A 23,927-nucleotide genomic window follows, 5' to 3' on the forward strand; every position below is an offset into this window, starting at 1 on the left:
CTATTTAATTATTTAACTGTAGAAAACAAAAGGGCGCTATTTACTTGTTTACGTTTTCATTTAATGATTTAAGACCCCATTTGGCTGTTTGTTGAGATTTTTTTTTTAATTAATATTTTAATAAATTTTAATAAATTAATATTTTGCAAACCTGAAAAGTTGTTAATTGAGCAAGCCCCTAAAATTCTTTGAGAAAATTAATAATTTGACACTAATTCATCCTTTTTCTTCCTTTTTGTTCCACTAAAAAGAAATACCAGCTACAAATGTCGGAGATCAGCCTCCTTAACTACTAATAATCAGAAAAAAAACATAATTTCTAACCTACACTCAAAATTCTGTTGTCAAAAATAATTTTTGAATCTCAGCACGTTTTTTTTTTTTTGTGAATTTCAGCTGCAAATATCAGTTGTCAGACTCCTTGACACCCTAATAATTGGTATCCCTGGAAAAAAAATATCGGTCTTCCTCTAACCTATACATTAGACTGTTGTGTGGAAAAATAACCCAAATTTAATCAAAAACACAATCACCACTTTATGGTTTATCCATTCATCAAAGTGAATCGCCCATGATGCATGGATGATTCATTCTCACCCAACTTTTTGGGCTGAATGAGGAAGTTGGTTGAACCCCAAATGTCTTGCTTTGCACAGAAAACTAAATGTAGTTGTTTTGTACAGTACAACCCTAAAATGTGTTTTATTTATTTTTTTCATATGACCCAACATTGAGGGTTAATCGTATACCCCCCACCCCAAAAAAAAATATATTTTTCCCCTTTTGACACATTTTGGGTTATGTTTGAGACCACTGTGTTTAAAACGCATGTCCCTTAAATGCATGATGCCATCTTGAATCTTTCCTTCATTTGTTCTTGTTATTTTAATTGTATTGCCGCGGTCATGAGTGCGCATGAGACTGTGTGCGTGTTTGAGCTCAGCCAACTGGCCTGTTTTGCTCAGGTCAGAGCAGCTTGTGTTGACATTGCAAGCACCCTCCAATCAGAGGTTACCCTAGGTTATCTTACACCATGTGTCTTTTTGCCAGTACAGTGGAAGTCATATTATCAAAAAAAAAACAACACACGCTCACACACCCGCACTGACAGGCGTGTTTTTCTGGTGGAAGGAGGTGAGCAATGTCTCCAGGATGCTGGAGACCGGGCGCAAACTTCCGTAGCACAGGCAGGGACACGGCCGGCTGGGAACGTCTGCAGGTTGGCTCTCTCTGAACTTTGTCAAATCCATCTGCCTACTCGGGCAAGACAGGCGTCCATTTCCGGTTCACACGCTTTCAAGATGGCTCTTGGCGTCACAGTGCGAGTGTGTGAAAGCATGTGTGTGTGTGTGTGTCACAGCCTTGCCCTTCCTTCCACCGGCAGAGCCTCCTCTCCCAGGAATTTTCCATCCTTTTAGAGGGGCGCTATCATGAAAAGTCAACTTTTTGGAGCTTTTAACCATAATAGAATGTTGGTTTACTACCCTTAACAGCCTCAAAGTGATATTCCTTCATTGGTGCCTTTCTAAGCATTCCTTGCTCATTATGTGCCTGAGCAGGTAAAATGTCTTGAAAATGAAAATGATTCTAAAGGTCTTCCTGTCACACACGCTGACAGAGGCACTCCTGTATCGAGAGGTTTCGTGTCTCGTACACTTCAGATGTGTTCATTCTGTTTCCTTGACATCATCTCACAAGATGTGCAGTCAGCGAGCAAGCTTGCACTTTCCACAAAGGGCCTCTTGTGTCATTTTGCCCCAAACATCTTCATTTTGTCCACATCAGCTCCTTCTATGGCTGTCCAATGTTCCCAAATGGGAGAAAATCTCATTCAGATTACATGCGTATTCATTTTGTTGTATTTTTGAAGGAGGGTTTTGTCTTGCACAATGGGTATGATAGAGTTGGAAGTGTACATGCGCAAAAATACTGGTTGAAGTTGTACGCATTCTGCAATGATGATCTTTAATGAATTTTGTTCTATTTTTTTTTACTTTGGTGTAGTTGTCATTCCCAGCAGGAGTTGTTTTGATATACCTGTGATTATCTTTAATATAATGATAATAGTTGACATGGAAATTCCTATCTGTCTTATATAGTGCAGTCACATTGACTATTCATGTTGTATTTCTATCCACCTTATCTTAGTACATATACCAGTAAATTAATTAGGGCTGCAATGAATGACTATTTTAAAAGATTTTTTTTTTTTTTTTGTCTATGAATCAGGTAACAAAACATGATTTAATTTCCATCACTTTTTTTTCAAGATAGGATTTTTTTCTTCAAATAAACAGTGCAGAAAATGGTATGATTTGCTGACTTGTTTGTCCGTAACGTCAAGAGAATCAACAAAAATGTTGCTCTGTTCCAAAATATAAGGAAATGTTTTAAATGTTTGATTTTGATTCACCATAATGTTAAACTTTGTTTCATGAAAGGCTAAAGAAATCTCATAATAAAGGGAGGGGGGATGACTTAAAAACTTAAGTTATCATTGTATCTCTAGTCATTTATAATTCAGCAACTCAAATCTACGTCGCACAACATCTACTTTATCTCTAGCTTGTTTGCATGAAAATTGTGTCAGTAAGGGCAGATTGCAATTATATGAACACCATCAAAATAAAGGAATACAACATTTTGCAAAGGAATCACTATAACACAATTTAATTATATGTTTTCATGTTCCAATTTATTTGCTTTTAATTTGAAAAGAAAAGCTTTTTTTTCCCAGCACAGTATTAAAAAAAAAAAAAAGAATGAAATTAGATTTGATGGATACTTGCAGAAAATCTTCCTTCACCTACCGCCAGGGGTACTTGTACCCCTATTTGAGAATTGCTGCAATAACTAATTGATTATCACAAATAACTATTGATGAACAAATCCAGCCAGCCTTTGACTATTGGCCTGAACTGATCAAATCACACAAATGCGACAAAACAATGTCACTGTGAGAAACAACTCTAGACGTTGGTGCTTCTACTAGCATGCAATGTTGTATAACTTACTAATGGAGCCTGATAGGTTGTGTTGAGGTTTCGGTCGTGTACGCACGCACGTGGGTTGGGCTATATGCCGAGTAGAGTTCCGGTGGACAGGATTTGTCAAATGCATCTTATGCAATAGATGACAGTCTTGCAATGTGTTGGTCTGCAGACATAGTTGCATGGTATTTGCATTGGCATTTATTTTTTTTTCCCTTTATCACAGGATCTCTCACAGTTGCTCCCTCCAGCTGTTCTGCTGGAATCTGAACATTCTTCACTAATCTTCCATCTTTCTCACTGGGATACACAGCTCATATTATCAGCTTATGTTATTATACTATGAGTATACTGGAGTATATGCGTGACATGACAGGTTTATGGTCTGCATCATTGCTAATAACATAAAAGGATTTGTCCTCTGGGTATTATGAGCAGCCCACCATGAACAACATAACGTGACAACTTTGTGTAGGTTTTGGAGATATGCTCTAGGGAATACCACAATGCTATTTAATTGTATTTTGGTAGCCCTCCTCAACCACCATGCATCTCTGAAGTTATGACAGTGTGATTCTGTAAATATCGGATTTGTAGCTTCTGCCTCACAGGAATTTGATCAGTCACGATGCAGCCAAATTGGTTAACGTCTGCATCAGGTTGCAGGCAGTAACTAATTCATGATTTTATGTGTGAGCACGGACACTGCATTGCAAGTACTATGCTGCCTAGCAGTGGTACGCAATATTGTCAAGTGTGTACACCCTGTAATTTTTTATTTTATTTTATTTTTTTACCAGACAAGTTACCCTAAACAGCGCAAGGCATATTTGGATCTACAACTTTTGAACCACACTTGTAGTGGTATCGACGTGTATTTTTTTGTAGTAACTCCAGATGATAGAACGTATCCGTTATAGGGATACCCCCATTAGGTTTTTTGTACTTAAGTGTGAATCAGTCACTTGATTTTAACTTATTCGGGGCCAGTAATTTTCTGACAATACTCTGCCCAACCATGTTGAAATCAATTTTAAATAAGAAAAATACATATAAATGGGTTTAAATTTCTACATCCTTAAGATGTAAAAGCACATTCTTTTCGGGTTTTTTTTTTTTTTTAAACCCATATTGACTACCATAATTCCCCAAATTAAGGACACACCTGTGTAAAATACGCACCCTTAATTATAGGTTCATATTCTGGAATTTTTTTAATCTTCACGTATATAGCAAAACAGAATAACGTCTTTGTAAATTCTTCATATTTTCTTGTGTTTTCTTGTGTGTGTTTATGCGTAAATTATATATTTGCTCAGGGTTAAGTGTGTTTCAGATTGCGCACATTATGAGTAAGTGACCGCCTTGCCAGTGTAATGTTAAATGCGCTCGAATTAGTTGTTTTTGCCGACATGGCTTGAGTTCATTTTGTCATCAATACCCGAAATTGCACACTATCCGTGTTCCCACTAGTTTATAATTTGTGTGTGTATATGCCAAAAGACCACAATTCATAAACAAGTCAAGTGGAATACCTTTCCGTGTTTTCTATCTAGTGCACTTTTAATTGAATCTGAAAACATCATAAATTTAACATGAGCCTCTTTGTTTTGGTAATGCTTCTGTGTGTGAACAAGGATGGACACGGACGATGGTTCTTTCTGCTCGCTTTTTTTACTGAAAATATTGCTCAGCTAACATGAGCTGCTGCGAGGTGCAACAGGCACTGGCTGCTAACACCCAAATGACAAATGATGTCCCGGTAAAGTACCGTATTTTCCGCACAATAAGGTGCACCTAAAAGCCTTCATTTTTTTAAAAAGCTGTTGGTGCACCTTATAATCAGGTGCGCCTTATATATGGATCTATATTGAGATTGGGATACAGTAAGATTTACCTGTTTCTTTTGAGTGTCTACAGTTGAACAAGGTTGGTCATATTGACATTAAGTTATTATGCTATTGAGAGTTTATAGTTATTATTGGACTTATTGTTGTTATTGCTTTGAGTATTACTACATTCTGATTGAAAAAGTTTTTAAAATATGTCATTAAATGAGGGTGCGCCTTATCCGGTGCGCTTTATATATGGAACAAGTTTTAAAATGTCATTAATTGAGGGTGCGCCTTATAGTGCGGAAAATATGGTAATTAGTGTAAAAAAGAATACGGCCGATATAAAAATGCAACAAAACCTGAGTGTGCAAAAATCCCCTTGTTACGAAATGTTTTTTTTCAAATGATCTAAACAAAACTACTCATCTCTCCTGAACGTGGTCCTCGCCAGGAGTTGTTTACAGTATTTCGATCACGGTATTCCTTTTCAGATGAATCATGAAGACGTTTTTACCGGTGAACTTTCATAAGCAATAGTTCATTCGCCATGTTTTCCGTTCGTTCCGCAAGATAGGCGTTGCGGCATATGTATTCCGCTTACACTCCGTGCGGAGGGATGTAATTTTGACGCGTACAGCCACGCGGGTCTTAACCAAGCAAACACTTGAAAACAGCACAAATATGATAAGGAAGAAAGATGGATAAAGGAAAGTGAAAGACATTATGCAAGAAATTGATGTAAGTGTAAAAATGAGTGCTTATTGCAGATTTGGCAATATCTTTCATTATTCTTTTTTTTTTTTTTAGATAAACATTTTATTTTATTTATTTGTTTAAGTTACTGTTTATAGGACACACCCATGTTTTTGGCCTTATTTGGGAAATTGTGGTATATAGACCTTGACTTTTCTGGGAATAGGTACAAGGCTGCCCATGAATGATACAAATCTGCATATAATTGATGCCTGTTGAAATACATTGTTAGGAAACAGCTTCACGTTTGCGTCCCATGACAAGTACCAAAGCGTTCACTCATTGGCTACATTTATTTCATTACATTTATTGGTAATTAGTGTAAAAAAGAATACGGCCGATATAAAAATGCAACAAAACCTGAGTGTGCAAAAATCCCCTTGTTACGAAATGTTTTTTTTCAAATGATCTAAACAAAACTACTCATCTCTCCTGAACGTGGTCCTCGCCAGGAGTTGTTTACAGTATTTCGATCACGGTATTCCTTTTCAGATGAATCATGAAGACGTTTTTACCGGTGAACTTTCATAAGCAATAGTTCATTCGCCATGTTTTCCGTTCGTTCCGCAAGATAGGCGTTGCGGCATATGTATTCCGCTTACACTCCGTGCGGAGGGATGTAATTTTGACGCGTACAGCCACGCGGGTCTTAACCAAGCAAACACTTGAAAACAGCACAAATATGATAAGGAAGAAAGATGGATAAAGGAAAGTGAAAGACATTATGCAAGAAATTGATGTAAGTGTAAAAATGAGTGCTTATTGCAGATTTGGCAATATCTTTCATTATTCTTTTTTTTTTTTTTAGATAAACATTTTATTTTATTTATTTGTTTAAGTTACTGTTTATAGGACACACCCATGTTTTTGGCCTTATTTGGGAAATTGTGGTATATAGACCTTGACTTTTCTGGGAATAGGTACAAGGCTGCCCATGAATGATACAAATCTGCATATAATTGATGCCTGTTGAAATACATTGTTAGGAAACAGCTTCACGTTTGCGTCCCATGACAAGTACCAAAGCGTTCACTCATTGGCTACATTTATTTCCACTGTTTCCATTAATTGTATACATCTGTATACACTGTGGATTTTCTGATACGTGCAGAAACCCATTCAAGATTTCACAAACTCCCTGAATTGCCTTCATGTACCCAGGGGTACTTTGACCCCTCCCCCATTTGGGAACGGCTACTGTAGAAAATTGATGTTCATCCCATAGTTATGCTACTGAAAAAACTTAAATTTCTAAGAAAAACAGTATAGCAGTCTTCAAGGTGTTCCAATAGAATCAGAGTCCAATGCTTCGAGATTGTCTTTCAATGATTTTTGTTCCGTTAATCTGCCTCTCACAGTGATTCCACTCCATTGCCTGCTGACGCCACACTGGAGTTGAGAATCTTTTTCTCCGGGAGGAAATTATTACTGCTATTGTTGTTCGAGTGAATAGGCGAGGTGGACTTTATTTGTGTAGCAACTCATGGAAAAACAAAAAGCGTTCCAGTAGGATCATTTTCATTTTAAGAAATGGCAAAGGAAACATATGCTTCAGTCAGTGCTTCTCTGTAATATCATGTTTTAGTTGACATATCACTTGCTGGATTATTGACAGCACATTTGTGAACAGCAGCTAACGTGTTCCGATTTATCACCCCAAACACAGTGTGATGGCGGTATTCATTGCGACAATGCCATGGCAGCCGAGTGCTTAGTCATTCTCTCCTTGCGGTGAGGACTTCTTCCCCTACTTTTTTGTCTACGGTCAGCTGATGTTCTCCCTGCACGCAAAGGTCTGCTGACCCGCTGCAATCAGATCAGGTGCACCAGCGTGTGTTGTGTGCGTGCAATGATTGCAGTGAGAGCCTTTTCTACGGCATAAGCTCCTAATGACATGGATGTGTAAGCGCTATTGTTAGGGAGATACAACGTCACTGTCCATTCTAATACGGATCAAGGTGCTTTACTGCAAATGGCAATTCAATCACTTATCTGTTTCATGTTTTTAAAGCCAAGTCATGTCAAAATTCTAATTTTACAATATGTTCTACGGGGGCCCACTAGTTTAAAGACGACATTCTGATTTTGTGGAATTTAAATGACGCAGCAAAAGCCACCTTAATTTAACCATCCCAGGGAGCGGCCATTGTGTCACTTGCTGTCGACTGATGATGACATCAGAGCGCAGTTGCTCAGGGCTCAGTCAACTACCAATCACAGCTCAGTTTGAAAGTGTCACGTGACCAAAGTCTAACCAAAGGTGAACTGTATGTATTTGAGCACCTGTGATGTGATTTTAAGTCAACACCAAGTCACCATGGATGAAAACGGTTGGATTTTTCTGCTTATGTTTTGTTCCCAAACTTACGATTAACTCTTTCAGTGCCAATGATCTGAAAAGGCTACTCCTAGAACAGTGGTTCTCAGTGGTATACTTGGGGGGACTTGAAGGAACTCCATGGGTTACTCTGGATTTTCAATAAAATAAACAAACAATACAAATATCCTTTAAAAATAATTGAGTTGAACACATGTTTAATATAATTCTGTGGACAAATATTTATTTACAATTATTTCTTTTTGAGAACAGGTCTGACACTTTATGTTGTTTATTTTTTTGTGGACAAACATTTATATACTATATTTATCTACTATATAGACATTGGTGATACCATATGAAAGATTGGATTCCATTCTTTACCTAGAAAAAAAATGGAATCTATCTCTTATTCTGTTCTTTAGTAATCACAACTTGAAAATAGGTTATGTGATGTGTGTATGTGTGTTTTGTGTGTATATATATATATATATATATATACACACACACACACACACAGAGTGATCCCTCGTTTTTCACGGGTAATGGTAAGTGGAACCCCCCCTGCAGTAAGTGAAAACTTACCTACTCCCGGCCCAACTTCCGCAACTTACACCCAAAGGGATGTGCTGTGTCACTCATAAAACACACACACTGTTGGCTAGAGCCAAGACCGAGGAGCAAAGACCTTCACCGGACGGTTGGAAATCTCTTTTGTAATGAAATGGTATTTCAAGTGTAAATTCTCATTGTTATCATATTTGATTATGTTCAGATTTGACTTTAATTAGACTTCCGGGCGCCCTTAATATGACCGCGGCTGCCGTGAGACTTCAAAAGATGGAAGGGTGTAACTGTTCAGTTACTGTATAAGGTTTAATAATTTGAGATTTTAGTAAATATGTGCATTTGCTGTAGTTCCACATCGAGTTTCAGTCCATGGCACTGAAAGAGTTAAAGCCGTGTTGAAAATAGTAGGGCTGCACTAAAAAAAAAAAAAAAAAAAAAAAAATCAAGTGGTTGTTGATCCATCAGTATATTGGACTTTTTTTTTTTTTTTTTTTTTTTTTGCATATGTGTTGCCATGTGAGTGGCAGGTCGTTGGGAGGTGAGACACTCAGGCTTTGTGTTGACCCTCTGGCGAGGTGAGATTGAGTTTGGCCTGTCTGTAGCTAATCAACTCAGTCTGCTTTGAAACCCAAAAAGTTGCAGACATGAAAGAGGTTAGAGAGCACTTAGGGTGTAGGAGCACCCATGGCATCCTGAATAAATCTCACCATACAGCACAGGTCCCAACCAAGGGGCTTTTTACACAAAACCACTTTGGCGCGACTTTGTTTACAAGACAGTGACGTTTCAAAACCTGAAAACTTAAATAACATAACATATGACGACAAAAGCTATTCCAAAGAAATTTACTCGAGCCGGTAATGAGATATAATGACACCCAAGTGTGCCAGTCATTCACGCACGTGTTACTTCGGTCCAGTCTACTCCGTGATTTGGTTTTGTCGGCGTCATTGCAGAAAACCCCGCTTCACTAAGATAGGATGTTGGAAATGGAAGCATGGTATTCTGTGCTTTTTTTTGGCAGTTTTGAAGGCCTAATTACCTCATTTGCGGGCCTGTCGCCACATATTACACAGAGGGGGTCTTTTCCCTCAAAGTTGTAGGCACTTCATATTCTATATCATTTGGGATTTTCCCGTTTCTGAAGGAGTTTTTTAAATTTATATATATTTTTGTGACCATGTGGGCTTACTTTTTATTACTACTTACTGCTTTCAGAAAAACACTTTTTAAAGTTTTGGCACATTCATCTTTACATTTAGATTACAATTTCAACCTTTTGGCTTGCTGGGTATTTTAAAAATAAAAATGCTTTAAAATCAGTGATGCTATGAATTATTGACCTAGCAAAAGTTCTAATGTAAATTATATATAATATTTATTTATTTATTTTATAATGAGGACATTTAATGGTCCCGAGGGGTTAGAGTATTTTTTTTTAAACACTGTCATTGCTCCAGAAATAAAAATAAATTAATATCAGTGATGATATGTATTATTGACCTACCAAAGACCCTAATATTTTCTCATCTCAATTGTTCCATTTGGAAACTTTTTTTAACGTTGGCAAAATGCTAATACATAGAGTATGTTGTGTTACTGCCATGACAAAAAACATTTTAATTATTTATTTTTTACAAAACAGCATAATCTTAAAACAAAAAAAAATAGTTAAAATGTTTAGGAATTTGGTGCTTCTGTGTTAATGTTCCAGATTAATTTACACAATTTTTTTTTTTTTATTCATTCCAGCATCAAACACTTCTGATCAAAAATATTTATAGTTTTTTAAATCAGGATTGACTTTATTTCTTGCTCTCTGATTCACATAAAGTTATTTATATTGCTTTTTTTCTATGTTAATGTTATAAAGGATATAATTTTAGATTTACGATATACAGTTTTTTTTTTAGTTTTTTTTAATAGATAATCTAATTTAGAAATAGTGGTTAACACGTCTGCCTCAGTTCAGAGTCCTGAGTTCAAATCCGGCTCACTCCCTATGTGTCGGCTTCCTTCACATTCCAAATATATGCATGGCAGCTTTATTGACACTCTAAATTGTCCTTAGGTGTAATTGGGTTTGTGAATGGTTGCTCCTCACTGTGTGCCTTGCAATTGACTGCCAACCATTCCAAGCCGCCCCCCCCCACCCAAAGACTGCTGTAATAGGCACCAGCAAGCCAGCAATGGTGGAATGGTCTTATTTATTGTCACCCTAGTGAGTGGGTATGGGGGTGCAAAAAATGGTTTATCTTTCTAAGTGGGGGAGGGGGCTTTGCAAAAAAACAATTGAGAAGCACTGAGCTCAAAGAGACGCACAAATCTTGCTGTGTTGTGCAGACAATGCCTTGCTCAAGGACACCTCAGCAATTGCCAGCAAGCAAATGAGCTTTACTCCCAACAATGATATTTTTACCCACAGTGGGCATCCAGCTCTGGCGCTCTAGCCTTTGCAGACGAGCCGAAGCCACCCCGTTCTTAGAGATAAGAACAGGGTTTTTTTGTCAGTGCGCCGTAATTTAATATCTGAAGGAATTAGGCTCGAAACATTGGATTCTTTTTGAGACGATGATTGCAAGCATTGGAATTCAAGTACATTGGAAATGAACCTCAGGGTAGCAACTAATGGTCGCTCAGCTGACAATCTCCCTCGAATAGCATCATAGATGTGCTTTTGTAGATTTTCTATTGCCAAGCAGGGAGAAGAGAATCCATCATTGTACTCTTATGTTACATAAAAAGATTGCATCTGCAGATACAGACCCTGCCCGCCGCCGCCTCCTCCTGAATTGAAATTTCCTTTACAAGCTGTACTTTTATTGTCACCGTGGATGAGATCTGCGCTGCTTTAGAACAACCGCTTTACTCTGTGTGTGTGTGTGTGTGTGTGTGTGTGTGTGTGTGTGTGTGTGTGTGTGTGTGTGTGTGTGTGTGTGTGTGTGTGTGTGTGTGTGTGTGTGTGTTTGCAAATAGCCTGATAGGTTTAGGGGCCCATAAACCTTTTTGGTCAAGTAGTCCTGACCCCAGTGCAGATTATTCAGTTTGACCGCTGACCCTGTACATACTGTTATGTGTGTTCTTTTGTTGTCATGTATGCAGGTGTCTGTCCGTGACCCTTCAATCCAATATGCTCCAAGCCCATTTTGTGTTTGTGTGCTTGTGTGTGTCTATGTGTGTGTTGACAAGGAGGCCAATAACATTGTACAACTTCACCCTCCTCTGGTAGGCGGTGGGGGTTGGAAAAGACGAGGCTTGTGAGAAAGAAGACTTGGTGACTCTATATCTTGCAAAGTTTAATTTATATCTTGCAAATACAGCGACTAGCTAACAATTATCAATAGTTGATTAACCTTTTGATTATTTTGTCAATTAACCATTGAATCTGAATTGGTTTGTTTCAAATTTCATCACTTGCTTCAAAAAACTGATTCTTTTTTTTTTCTTTTTAAAGTGACACTACAGAAAATCAAATGAATTTTATTTTGTTTGTTTACTGGTTTTGGGCTGTAATAGCAAATAGGTGAAAATATTGAGTAATTCAAACTAAACGTAGAGGTATTTAAATGACCTGTTTTGATTTAACATGGCGATAGTCTGTTTTCATAGAGTACTAAAAGTGTTTGAGAATCTGCTGTGGATTTTAGCCTCGAGGCCAGGGGTGGTCGAGTCTGGTCCTCGAGAACACAATCCAGCCTGTTTTTGATGTTTCTCAACCGACTCACCTGATTTAAATCAGGGTCGTTATTGGGCTTCTGCAAACCATGCTGACGACCTGATTGTTTGAATATTTGACTGTTGAAGGGAAATACAGTGGGCCCCCTGGTTACGAACTTAATCCGTTCAGCGGCTACGCTCGTATCTCGAATTGCTCGTATAGCGGGCAATCCAAACCCATGTTAATTCGTGAATGCGTGCAACGCGCGCCGAAGCCTTAGGTAAAAACGACACACTGTATACATATATTAAAATCGAGTGACATAATCTGCTGTACACTTAAATTACATAATAATTACAATGGATAAATAGCTTTTACCTTTAAAACGACGAGACTTGAGCTGGGTGTAAGCAGAGGGGGACAGAGCCCTACGCTCAAAGACAACACGGCGATAGAAATGCTATTGCTCTTACAGTGTTACAGTAACTCTTTCAGTCAGGGTGCAAATCACGCAGATACTAAAACATCATCCTCTTATTTCTTTCTTTACCGCTGCTAGTAATTTTAGAAGCTATGTCTAACAGATAAAGTTTGCAAAGTCTTCACAACATTCCGTTTTTCACTAATTTTCTCTCCTTACTTCCATCCTGTCCCATCAAGCTAGATAAAGGCGTTCGGCCAATAGCATATCGGCATTTCTGTGATTGACGTGTAACGCCGGCCAATAGCATCTCCGTGAGTGAGACCGGGTGACCTTAATCGACCAATAGCATATTCGCATCTCCGTGACTGACTGATAATTATTCGCACTTTTTTTTTTAAACGGTTGGAATGTATTGACAATTAATTTTAAAAAAAACACACATTTAAACCAATGACAATTCTTTGTCCTGCAATCGGCACATTTAATTTCATGTCAGCTGTTTTTCCCTTTAGCTGTACAAACACTACACTTAAATGGTAATATATTTAGACACCGTGAGTGAGACAGTCAGTGTGACGTTGTAAGAGCAATAGCGTTCACGTTACTGCCCCAAGCATCTACTGATGATTAATGCTGTCGTTACTGTTAATTTAATTGACGCAATTAAACAAGAACATATCTATATACTCAATGGCTGGCATGTCGAATTGCTCGTAAGGCGAGAGGTTTGTTCGTAAGCGGAGGACAAAATTCTCCCTGATCCACGCTCGTAAGGCGAATTGTTCGTAAATCAGGGTGCTCGTAAGCCGGGGGCCGACTGTATCAGTATAATAGTATAATAATAATAATAGGCTGGATTGTGGCTCCCGAGGACCGGACTAGGCCACCTCTTTTCTAGATGATTAATCCATCAAAAATAATCGATTAAGTCAATACTCGTAACACCTGTAGTTTTAAGCCTTTTAAAAGTCAATTTTATTAAATGAATAGCAGTGAGCTACTGCGATGAAAGCTTTTTGTTTGTTTTAGGGTGGGGCAATAAATGTATTGTGTTAGTTTGACTGTTTTAACTACTTAACTGTGGCATTTAGGCAAGTTATGCACAAACTGAATAACTGTTTTTTTTTATTTGCACCTTGTGAACGTTTGGTTTACAGTTTAACTGATTTAAAATCAGTGTACTATATTGTTATCCAAGCATTTTGAAAGGAATTCTTTTTTGAAGAAATAAAATAGTTGGGTTTATTACTTTGATCAAAATCATAATTATCCAGAAACACTGAAAAAATATGAGATTTTACAATTTCACCATGTTGTCCAGCCACTTGTGTAATATTTTTTTTAAAATAATTCTGTGACTTAAGACTCTCGTGTCAGAAAATAGACTAATATATTGATGATCGTTTACTAAAATAAAGCAGATATTTGCAATTATTCTCTTTTTATCTATTGATAATTTTTCTGCTTAATAAATTACTTAAGACATTTTAGAATACTTGGTTGAAAGCTGAAATTCCAAGGATTTGGACAGTTTTAGTTGAAATGTTTAACCAAAATGATTCTTTTGTTTATCTAGGAGTTATTGAGTAATCATTACACCTCATCTTGGTCAAGCTTGTTAAATGTAAAGCCTTGAGCTACTGACATAGGAAGCTTTGTTTGCTTTAAATTCATTTTCTCATGCTTGAACATGCATGATCCTCCCACACACGCATACATAAACATGAACATTCAGCAGTGTTGTATGCTGCAGCTCAGATGGCTGCAAACCTGCCGCAAGAGGCTGTAGTAAGAACTAAAAAAAATAAAAAAATCATCTTGGTTTACATTTGCTCCTCTTGGTTTGGCTTGCACTTCTCATGCACACCGTATTAGGGGCAGCTGTGTTAGCCTGCACGCCACACATGAGCCTGATTATGACTCAGTATTGCATTACTGACATTCCACAATTGCTCTCCTTTCTGTACTCCCTCTCAGCCCTCCTTTACTACCTCCTTGTCTCCTTTTTTTTTTCTTTTCTCCCACCCCCCAACCCCCTACTCACTACCTCTGCTCAAGCCAGGCAGATTTGCTGAGCAACCGCCTCCCCTCCTCCCTCTGCTTATCCCTCCCTTACCCCCCCCCCAGCGAAGCCAGCGCTTGATCCATATTGCTTCCAAATCAACTGCTTCATCGCTTGTCCTGCCTCGAAGCACAAGCGCACGTTACACATGTTGCTCTGCCGCTAACCTCCCCAGCATAATATTTCACACACAGCTGTTGAGAGGGAAGAGGATATGAGGAAGGGGAGGGGGTGGAAATTAAAACCTGGCAGGCAGAGTGCGAGGGATGCGTGCGTACAGTGATTGGCTTTGCACTTTAGTACATTAAGTGCTATATATTTTGCAGGGAGTCAGCGGGGTTATTAAAAGTAGACCCAAAAATGTTCTTCACTGTAATATGGTCTATATATATATTCCACCATTAGTATTAACACACCATTTTGATTAATTTGTGGAATATAAATTAGACAGATAAAAAAATACACCTGTTTTTATTGCTTTATTGATTCAACACATAAACACAAGACTAAAAGAAATTAAAAAATGAAATAAACGGAAATTAAACCAAAAGCATCAGCAGTGGTTAAACCAATTCAACAGAGTTTACATGTTCAAAAAGGAGTAGGAAGAAGTTTAAAGAATTATGAACTCCTACGCCTTGTTCTCTATATTGGTGCTGGCGCTACATGTACATTCCACAAACACTATTTATCAGAATATTGCGTTTTGACCCGCGGTCGTGACATGGTTTTCATGGGCACCAGGTAGCGTCCAAGGACCATCTGAGGTAGATCACAAGCCTGCTCTAAAAATAATGTTGGTCACCAGCGATGTGACATTGTGGTTTTCTTAAAATATTGCACAAATAGTCATTTGAAAATGTAAACAATAGCATGCAATTGGCAATTGCAGTACACACACATACACCAGCTCACATGTCATAAATACATAGGCAAAAATAACAGAAAGATTTATTTTTACCATTGATCAGTCGACCACAATCGATGTATTGAGCATTCCTAGTTTAGACTAATGGGCTTGCATATAACATATTATTGTAAAATAAACATTTGGGAGTTTGACTTCCCCTTAAACTCATTCAGTGCCAGCCATTTTAGACCCTCTCTTATCCTAACAATCTTAAATAATTTTGAAAAAAAATCTGTAGATTGATCGTCTAGGCTCAAAAACTGAAACAAAATTGTCCTTGGTATTGAGTGAGTTTTAAAAGGAGCTGACCGGGTGGATCGGTGATATTTCGGCTACGTGACAGGTAGCAGCTCACCGTTTTTAAAAATCCCACACTGGGTTAATCCAGTGTGAGAAGGAGGAAGGGCAGAAGTGGGTGAGGGAGGACCTGTGGATATAGCGGTTGGCTTCGGCGAGAGATAGCGCTCAACGTCACCATCCCAACCTGGGTGTTAGCCGGGCCGAGCAGTCTCCAATCGCTCTCGTCCTTCCTCTGTTGCTTCCTCCCTCCTCTTCCTCCCCCTTCGCTCTTACCTCTCTTGTGTTCTCCTTGCCAGTCAGCCCCTCCCTCCCTCTTCCTGACTTCTTTTCCTCCCCCCTCCCTCCCTTGCTCTCCCTCTCTCTCTCTGTGTCACTGGAGAGCGTCTCAGTGTGAAAATGCCATCCTGCTCTCCAGACTGTTGCCTCTTTCAGGCTGTGGAGGTAAGAGACTTGCATTGTGTCTCATTCTTTTTTGGGATGTGTGTGTGTGCGCGCGTGTATGTGTGTGTGTCTTTAAAACAGTGTGTGCGTGTGTGTGTGTGTGCGCATTTGGCAAAGTGCAGCAATCAAGACCCCCGCTGCTTTCCGTTTCCCTCCCCTTGTCAATGTTTCACAAACTTTTCTCAAAGAAGTCACACGTCATGAAATCACTTTTTTTATTTAGGGGGTTGTGGGGGGGGGCTTCTGGCTTCACAAGGGGCAGGGAGCACTGTGACTTTTTTTTTCTCTCTCGCTGGTGTTAGGAGGCTGTCTTAGCGTCGCCGTGATGGTGCTTCTAGCGTATGTTTCCGAATAGCGGTGTCATTGTTCGCCGTGATATCCCGACTCGTCCGTTAGCACTTTTTTTTTCGGGCTTCATGTCATTTTCAACATTTGCATTGTGTGCAGTGCGGGGCAGCAGAGTTTGCGAGCAAAACGCCTGCTCTAGGCGCAGGATGTGAAGTACGTAGGTGTGCGAGCGCGCACGCACGCGCAAACATGGAACGCCTTCTCTTTGACCTAATGTGCGTCGCCGCTGTGGTTTTGAAGCAATTTCTGGCGCTCATATTTATTGCATGCGTTCGTGTCGGGCGCCGCATGCGAGAGCGAGGGCTTTTTGTGTGAATGTGCCGATGGAGTGGTGTGAAGCAGCTGCTCTGTGGTTATCTGTGGAGCAAACACCCAGGGCAAAAATTACAGCCAGTTTAAATGTCGCTTTGGGCGCTTGGGCTGAACTGGTTCAAAATGGCGCAACAATGGGCGGTACTCGGGCTTTGAACTGTGCCCGCTCGCTGCTCCCAGTGGTGGCATTTTTAAGGGCGTAATCAAAATGTCCTCCAACTGTGAATATTTTCTACTTTTTCCCTCTCGCCCTCGGCGCCGGCACGGCAGAAAACACGTCAGCGCGCGATGTGCGCAAGCAAGTTTACATGCATATCCGGGGATGTTCGTGTGAGGGAGTTTGGTTGAGCCGTGGACAAAAGGGCTGAACCCAGCGTGCGGGCGCCAGTTTCCGGGACTTCGCTGCATTTTTTTTTTTTTTTTTTTAAGAAACTCTCCTTTTGGAGAGGAAACTGAGCTGGACTTGACAAAGCACGTGGCGATGGAGGTAAATGGACATTGCCAAGCTGAGCCGTTTTTCTTTTTCTTGCAGTAGAATTTTGGTGAAAAGCGGCTTAGGCCGCACCGTGCCGCACCATCATTGCGGGAGATCGTCGGGCCTGTGACAAACGTGACCTTGGCCCATGTGATTTTCTTTTTTCCAGATAGTTAAGGTGTGGAGCGAGGATGGGGCCGGCAAAGTGGTGGAGATCCCGGCGGACATGACAGCCAGAGATGTGTGCCAGCTCCTGGTCTACAAAAGCCACTGTGTGGATGACAACGCCTGGACGCTGGTGGAGCACCACCCCATCCTTGGCCTTGGTGAGCAACATTTTTTTTTTTTTTTAATAATGTCAAGGAATTCAACTTCACTTAAATCTTTGACAGGGTTTCTCTCAAAATATGGCTCCTCCCTACGACTCAAACTTTTACTATACTCCCGGCTGGAGTTAAACCTACACGAATTATTTTTAGTCAAGGAGGTCGTCAACTGATACCTGGAGCCGATAATCATTTTCAGTAAAAGCGAAAATATTGCTGAAAAAATAATCCTTTTATGAAATGTCTACAAGCGTATACATACCAAGCAACTTTTTAGATTTGCATATTGTCAGAGCTTTGATAACAGACATTTTTGTAAAATCTCTGTCATAAGCATGTCTTTAAAGGAAATCTTCCAAATTTCATAACAACTATGTTAAATTTCACTTGTTTTAACTTCCAAATAAAACAAAAGGTGCAGAGTAATTCCTGCATCAGTAGAATCTCATAAAGTTAACTGAAATTTTAAACAGCTCCCTTTAGCTAACACAGTTTTGAATTGATTTAATATTGGCCATCAAACGATTGTCAAAGTGCCAAATATCTGCGCCAATAATTGGCCCGGCCAATGAACAGTTTGTACCTAATTTTGACTGACTCCCACAGAAAGGAAAAAAACTCTGAGCCTCAAAAAAAAAAAAAAGTAGAAGTAATCCTCTTTTTTTCACTAAATTAAAACTGAGCCCAAATCTTATGTGTCAAACTCATTTTTATCGTGGGCCACATTGTAGTTATAGTCTCTGACAGAGGGCAGGAATGACTGCGATTCACTCAGCTAGTTTTGAAATCACAGGCAGGTGAAAAGTCTTCATAAAAGAGATTGGCAAGAAAATAAACAGTTGTCCCCACCTAATGTATATATTTTCAAAATAAGGGCCAATTAATACATTTAAAGTACCAGTTAAAAGTTTGAAATCACCTTGAAATTCAATAAATTCAAGAAATTTTCTCTTAAAAATGCACTGCTGTACACTGAAAGTCATTCTAGGTCATCTTGCAATGGCCACTTCAAAATGTTGAGTGGAAAGCACCAAGGTGCAAAAATTTTAAATATCTTTTTTTTTTTGTCTTTAAATGTTACAAGAGCAGTATAATCTTCTTATTTGGAAAACAAATGTATTTATATTTGAGTGACTTAATAATTATTTTCCAAGGCCACAGAGTAGAAGGATGAAAGAGGCACATGCGAATCTGGAACCATGAATTGCGGACCCTTATATTATACAATGATGCATTGCCTTAACTTATTTCCAAACTATTTTTAACCTAACATTTTAAAAAATGTTAAATTGGGTTTAAATGTCTGGGCTGTTATAACATTATAAATACCTTTTTGGGGATGGATGAGTTTATCATACATTTAAATTATTTGGCACAGTACATGCACACACGAAGCATTATCTCTGAATTTAATCCCTCACGCATATTTTTTTTAGCCTGCATTGCTTTGACATGTACAATGAAATGAAACACCGTTTACTGGATGTAATACAAACACAGGCAACAGATTTATAGGCTGTTTTATCAGAGGACTTTCAAGTTATGGTGGCTTGTGTGGGTGTGTGTGTGCTTGTGTGTGTGTGGGGATGTTCTCCTGTATGCTCTCAGTGTGCATGTTCACTTGAGCATGGCACAAGTGTTTGTATGCCTTCTATACATCTGGAGTAGGTGGTCTCGCTAGCAGGATTAAGCATTTTTCTGCTCCCCAAACACACGCTTCCTCCTTCCCCCATTAACGAAGAGAACAAAAAGGAACATCGACTTTCACGGCGTACACTTTTGAAGCTTTACTTAGCTCCTTTTTTTTTCCCCTCGAGTCTTGTCTTTGTCCACCGTGAGGCTTTCCCACTCCCAGACTTGTATTTTTAGAGTCAAAGGATCGCTTTGTGCATTGCTGCTTCATCTTGTGTTGCTGGAAAAAAAAAGTGCAGTGGAGAGATGGAATGTGAGGTGAGTCGACAGAGGGAGGAAAGGGAAAAAAAGCAAGCAAAAAGAAAAAAAGGGAAGGGGGGTAGCGGCAGGGGCATGCGAAGAGGCCTGGACTAAAGCGTCATACCAGAGTTGCGAGGAACCAATCATAGATCTCTGTCAGACGAGCCCCTTGCACGGCTGGCCAATCGCTCCGCGCTTAACCCTCCATAGGAAATCCCCCCCACTTGCTCACACACACACACACTCACAGAACGAAGGTCAAACATTTCCAGCCACGCTGCCACATTCGTTTTTAGCTAGCAGCCGTTTGTTTGTGTGTGTGTGTGTGTGTGTGTGTGTGTGTGTGTGTGTGTGTGTGTGTGTGTGTGTGTGTGTGTGTGTGTGTGTGTGTGTGTGTGTTTGTGTGTGCGGCTATACTTGTGTGAACCTTCCTGAGTTTTCTATCAACATATTGTGGACATTTTGTAGGCCAGGACATTTAGACCGGTCCTCACTTATCCAGACCTCTTTTTGAGGGTCAAGACTTGACATTAGAGTATAGGTTTGAACTGGGTAATGGTTGAGGTTAGGGTAAGAGTCAGCCAATCCTTTCTGATGGTTAAGGTTAGGGCTTGGAGCTAGAAAATGCATTACGTCAATAAATGTCCTCACAAGTATAGCCATACAAATGTGTGTGAAAATAAGACGTGCGCAGGACTGTAGGGAGAAGAATTATGGCTCAAGATTTTTTTCTGTGTGTGTGTGTGTGTGTGTGTGTGTGTGTGTGTGTGTGTGTGTGTGTGTGTGTGTGTGTCCATAGAACATCCTGTCACTATCCATTTCTTCAATCATATACCCTCCACATTAACACAGACACACATGCACCACAGTGATCACGTTAGGCCTGTGTGAGCTCTTAATGTACGCTCATCTGCGGGCTGGGTGCACTTTGCTTATGCCTCCTCCTCTGCTCTCGGCAATCAGCCTAAATAGATGACATCATCTTCCTGCAATGCCCACACAGCCAAACCCTCCCCCATTCCCCCCACCCCTCGCCATCTCTTGCCACTTGTTTCCCCTCCCCTCCACCTATGCTTTCCTCCCTCCCTGCCTCACAGTGCCTCTTTTCTTCTTGCTGCTGTTACACTCTTAAACTCCTTTGCTCTTATTATATCGTTGTGGGAAGACAATGATGTGGGGCAAGCTGACATTTTATGAGCATTGCACATAAAAGAGCACCATGGATCTGCTGCTAACTACTATTTTAATATATTAGATTGTCAAGGCTTTTGTCAATCAGATTTTTTTTTTTAAACGTGATTTAAGTTACATGAATTTATACTCATTCACTGCCATTGACAGTTATAGACATGAAGGATCCACTTTTCAAGGTCTGCCAATGAATAAGTGAACTTATTCTCATTATATATACTGCAGCGACTAAGTCAACATATTCACTTCAGTATACATGTTACTCACTGTCTTTGATATCTACGTATCCAACTGAGACCCTACCTATTCATTTGTGTCAACTGTAGTGGACATTTATTTTTGGTCTATATCGTTTGAGTCATTGGAGCTACCCAATTAAGTCTTTGTGTACACAGGACATCCTAGCCCTCCCATTTATGTCTCACGTGTTTAGGTGTGATGCAATTAACTACTGTTTTTCCTGAGACAAAAATGGACACAAAAGTGGAGACAATTTATTAGTCTGGCTCTCAGGAGGGTACAAGTCAAAAATACATTTTGACTGGGCTAGCAGGGAATGAGTTAAAAAAAAAAAAAAAAAAAAAGGAAATTGACATAGGAATTTTTTGTTTTTTTCATGATTTGTTTGCTAGTTTGGTCCAGAAAGTCAAAAATGACTATTGTTTTCAAAAGTAAAAACAGATGTTTGGAAATATCTTATTTTGATTTCACTCAGTGAAAGTAAGTCTGCGTTAATACAGAATTAAAGAAATCTGAGACAATTTACAGTCAACTAGCTGCAATTTTTAGACAATGTATAAATGATTATTAATTATCAAGAATAATTGAATAATCAGAATTTTCAGTTAATTTTATAAGTATATCTGCTGACCTTGGAGGCACTTTGAAAAACCTTTTGATTTTTGTTTGAAATTAAGACAGCACTTTAGAATGTGGGTTTGAATATAATGTTGTTCAACTTTTAAGACATGCTCGGGAGTGGGAACTCCCTCAATTTTTTTGTAACAATTTTAAAACAAAAATGAAATAAAAGAAGATGGAAGGTGTTCCCTAAGCATAATCTTAATGACATTTTAGCAAAGTTGTGAGTAGGAGTTTGTATTTGTTAATGCCAACATTTTCACTGAAAATGAATATCGGCTTCAGATACTGGTTATCGACTTCCTTGGCAACAAATTATTTGCATTGGCTCAAAATTGCTCGATCTCTAATGTCGATTCATTGTTGCATCTCTTATAAGGTTTAATGTTGCAATGAAGAGCAGATCCACCACCCAAAATCATAAATAATACAAGACTGGATGCATTTTTGAATGGTAGTCTGCCTCAACAGCACCCAGTGGACAATACAAAGATAACACTGTGACTCACACTGGCTGTTTGTCTGTCTGTCCGTGTATTCCCGCTGGCAGAGAGATGCCTGGAGGACCACGAACTGGTGGTTCAGGTTCAAGCTTCCATGAGCAGCGACAGCAAATTCCTCTTCAGGAAAAACTATGCCAAATATGAATTCTTCAGGAACCCCCTGGTGAGTCTCTCTCATCCCACTCTTGACCTTTCTGTGACTGCTTTGCTTTAGCACGCAGCCCCACACACACACACACACCACGGTGATGATTTTAGTTGTAGCAGCTAATGTTCCGATCATTTCATGTTTTGTTGGCATTGTGGCAAATACAGTATACATACGTTAAGTTAATACGATTTAAGACCATTGGAACTGCTTTGTATTTGTAAGACAAAGAAAAACAGTGTCTTGCAAGCACATTTTTATTGCTGTTAATGATGACTGAAATGAAAACAATATTGCTTTCAGCTGACGTTTTTTGAAAGTAGAACTTTATAAATTTTGAAATGTTTAATTTTACTATATATTCTTTCATTGGAGAATAAAAGATTTAAAAATAATAGTTTTTTTTTTTAAGTGTGTGTGTGTGACCCACGGATTATGGTGTCCCTGGCTTACGTTTTTTTCAAGTTGCGATGCGGAGTACTAAGTTTTTTCGTCTCCTCTTTATGTCATTTGTCCCGCTTTACAATTAACATCAACAACTGTCATGACCTGTGGGGTTGGTTGTATTTGTTGTTTTGCCTCCCTCTTGAGGCATTTTTGGTAATTGCTCTTATTTTCAGTTGGCATCAAACTGCCTCCGCTGCAACGCGTCTCCACAATTCTGCTCTGCTATTGGTCGGCGTCTCAACTCCCTAAGATACTGGTCTCTACTATTGGTCGGCATCACAACTTCCTAAGATATTGGTCTGCTATTGACAAAGATGGCTGCCTAAAAACTTGATCTTGCGTGAGAGTGCTTTCAATATTGTATTTATTATGCATTTTAGTGCTTAAATCAAACTTGAATTGGTTATCAATGAGTCCTAAGATTGCTAGTGATGTCAAAGAGAGAAGTAAGACAATGATTTATATGGAGAAGTTAGAGATAAGCAAGAAATACAAAGAAAGCTAAGCGAGTCTAACCTAGGCTACCCTTACTAGGGAATATGGCCATAACAAGCGTCACTCAAAGGTAAATAAATTCTTTATATATTTATTTATGATGCAAATTGTATGCATGTATATTATATGTAAGTAGCACTTACTATACTATTTTGATACCAATTTTTAATATGTATATACAATTTTTATGTTTTTACCTGGGGTTTTACAAGCAATAGCTAATTAACATAGGTTTGGGTTGCCCGCCATATGGCGAATTCGCGTTACGATCCCAACCACGGAACGGATTAATCTCGTAAACTGGGGGCCCTGTGTGTGTGTGCGTGTGTGTGTGTGTGTGTGTGTGTGTGTGTGTGTGTGTGTATACGGGGGGTCATCGACTTGGATCCGTTCTTAAAAATAAACTAAAAAATAAATAAATTATGAATAAATAAAATAAATTACTCTATACATACTGTACTGTAAAGTATTGTACTATTGTTCTGCCCCTTTTTGCCCCCGTTTCATCGGATAAACTTTGTTGTTGCACCTTATTTTATAGAGAACTCTTGTTGCTACAAACAGTTTAAATTTAAGTTTTAACTTAAATTTAAACTGTTTGTAGCAACAAGAGTTCTTTTAAGTAAGTT

At 39.0% G+C, this 23,927-nt stretch overlaps 1 protein-coding gene across 6 annotated transcripts in view; it reads left to right on the forward strand.

The window, feature by feature from the left end:
- Positions 1 to 23,927, forward strand: part of LOC148406638 (growth factor receptor-bound protein 10-like) — an 81,505-nt gene that overhangs the window by 39,576 nt on the left and 18,002 nt on the right. For all 6 annotated transcript variants that reach the window (XM_088404733.1, XM_088404732.1, XM_088404736.1 and 3 more), the window contains 2 exons: positions 17,565 to 17,721; positions 22,256 to 22,371. In XM_088404733.1, coding sequence (XP_088260859.1) covers positions 17,565 to 17,721; positions 22,256 to 22,371 — 273 coding nt within the window. The remainder of the gene's footprint in view (positions 1 to 17,564; positions 17,722 to 22,255; positions 22,372 to 23,927) is intronic.

This window comes from Hippichthys cyanospilos, chromosome 21, assembly GCF_059441005.1.
Source record: "Hippichthys cyanospilos isolate Australia breed blue-spotted pipefish chromosome 21, RoL_Hcya_1.0, whole genome shotgun sequence".
Taxonomy (NCBI): domain Eukaryota; kingdom Metazoa; phylum Chordata; class Actinopteri; order Syngnathiformes; family Syngnathidae; genus Hippichthys; species Hippichthys cyanospilos.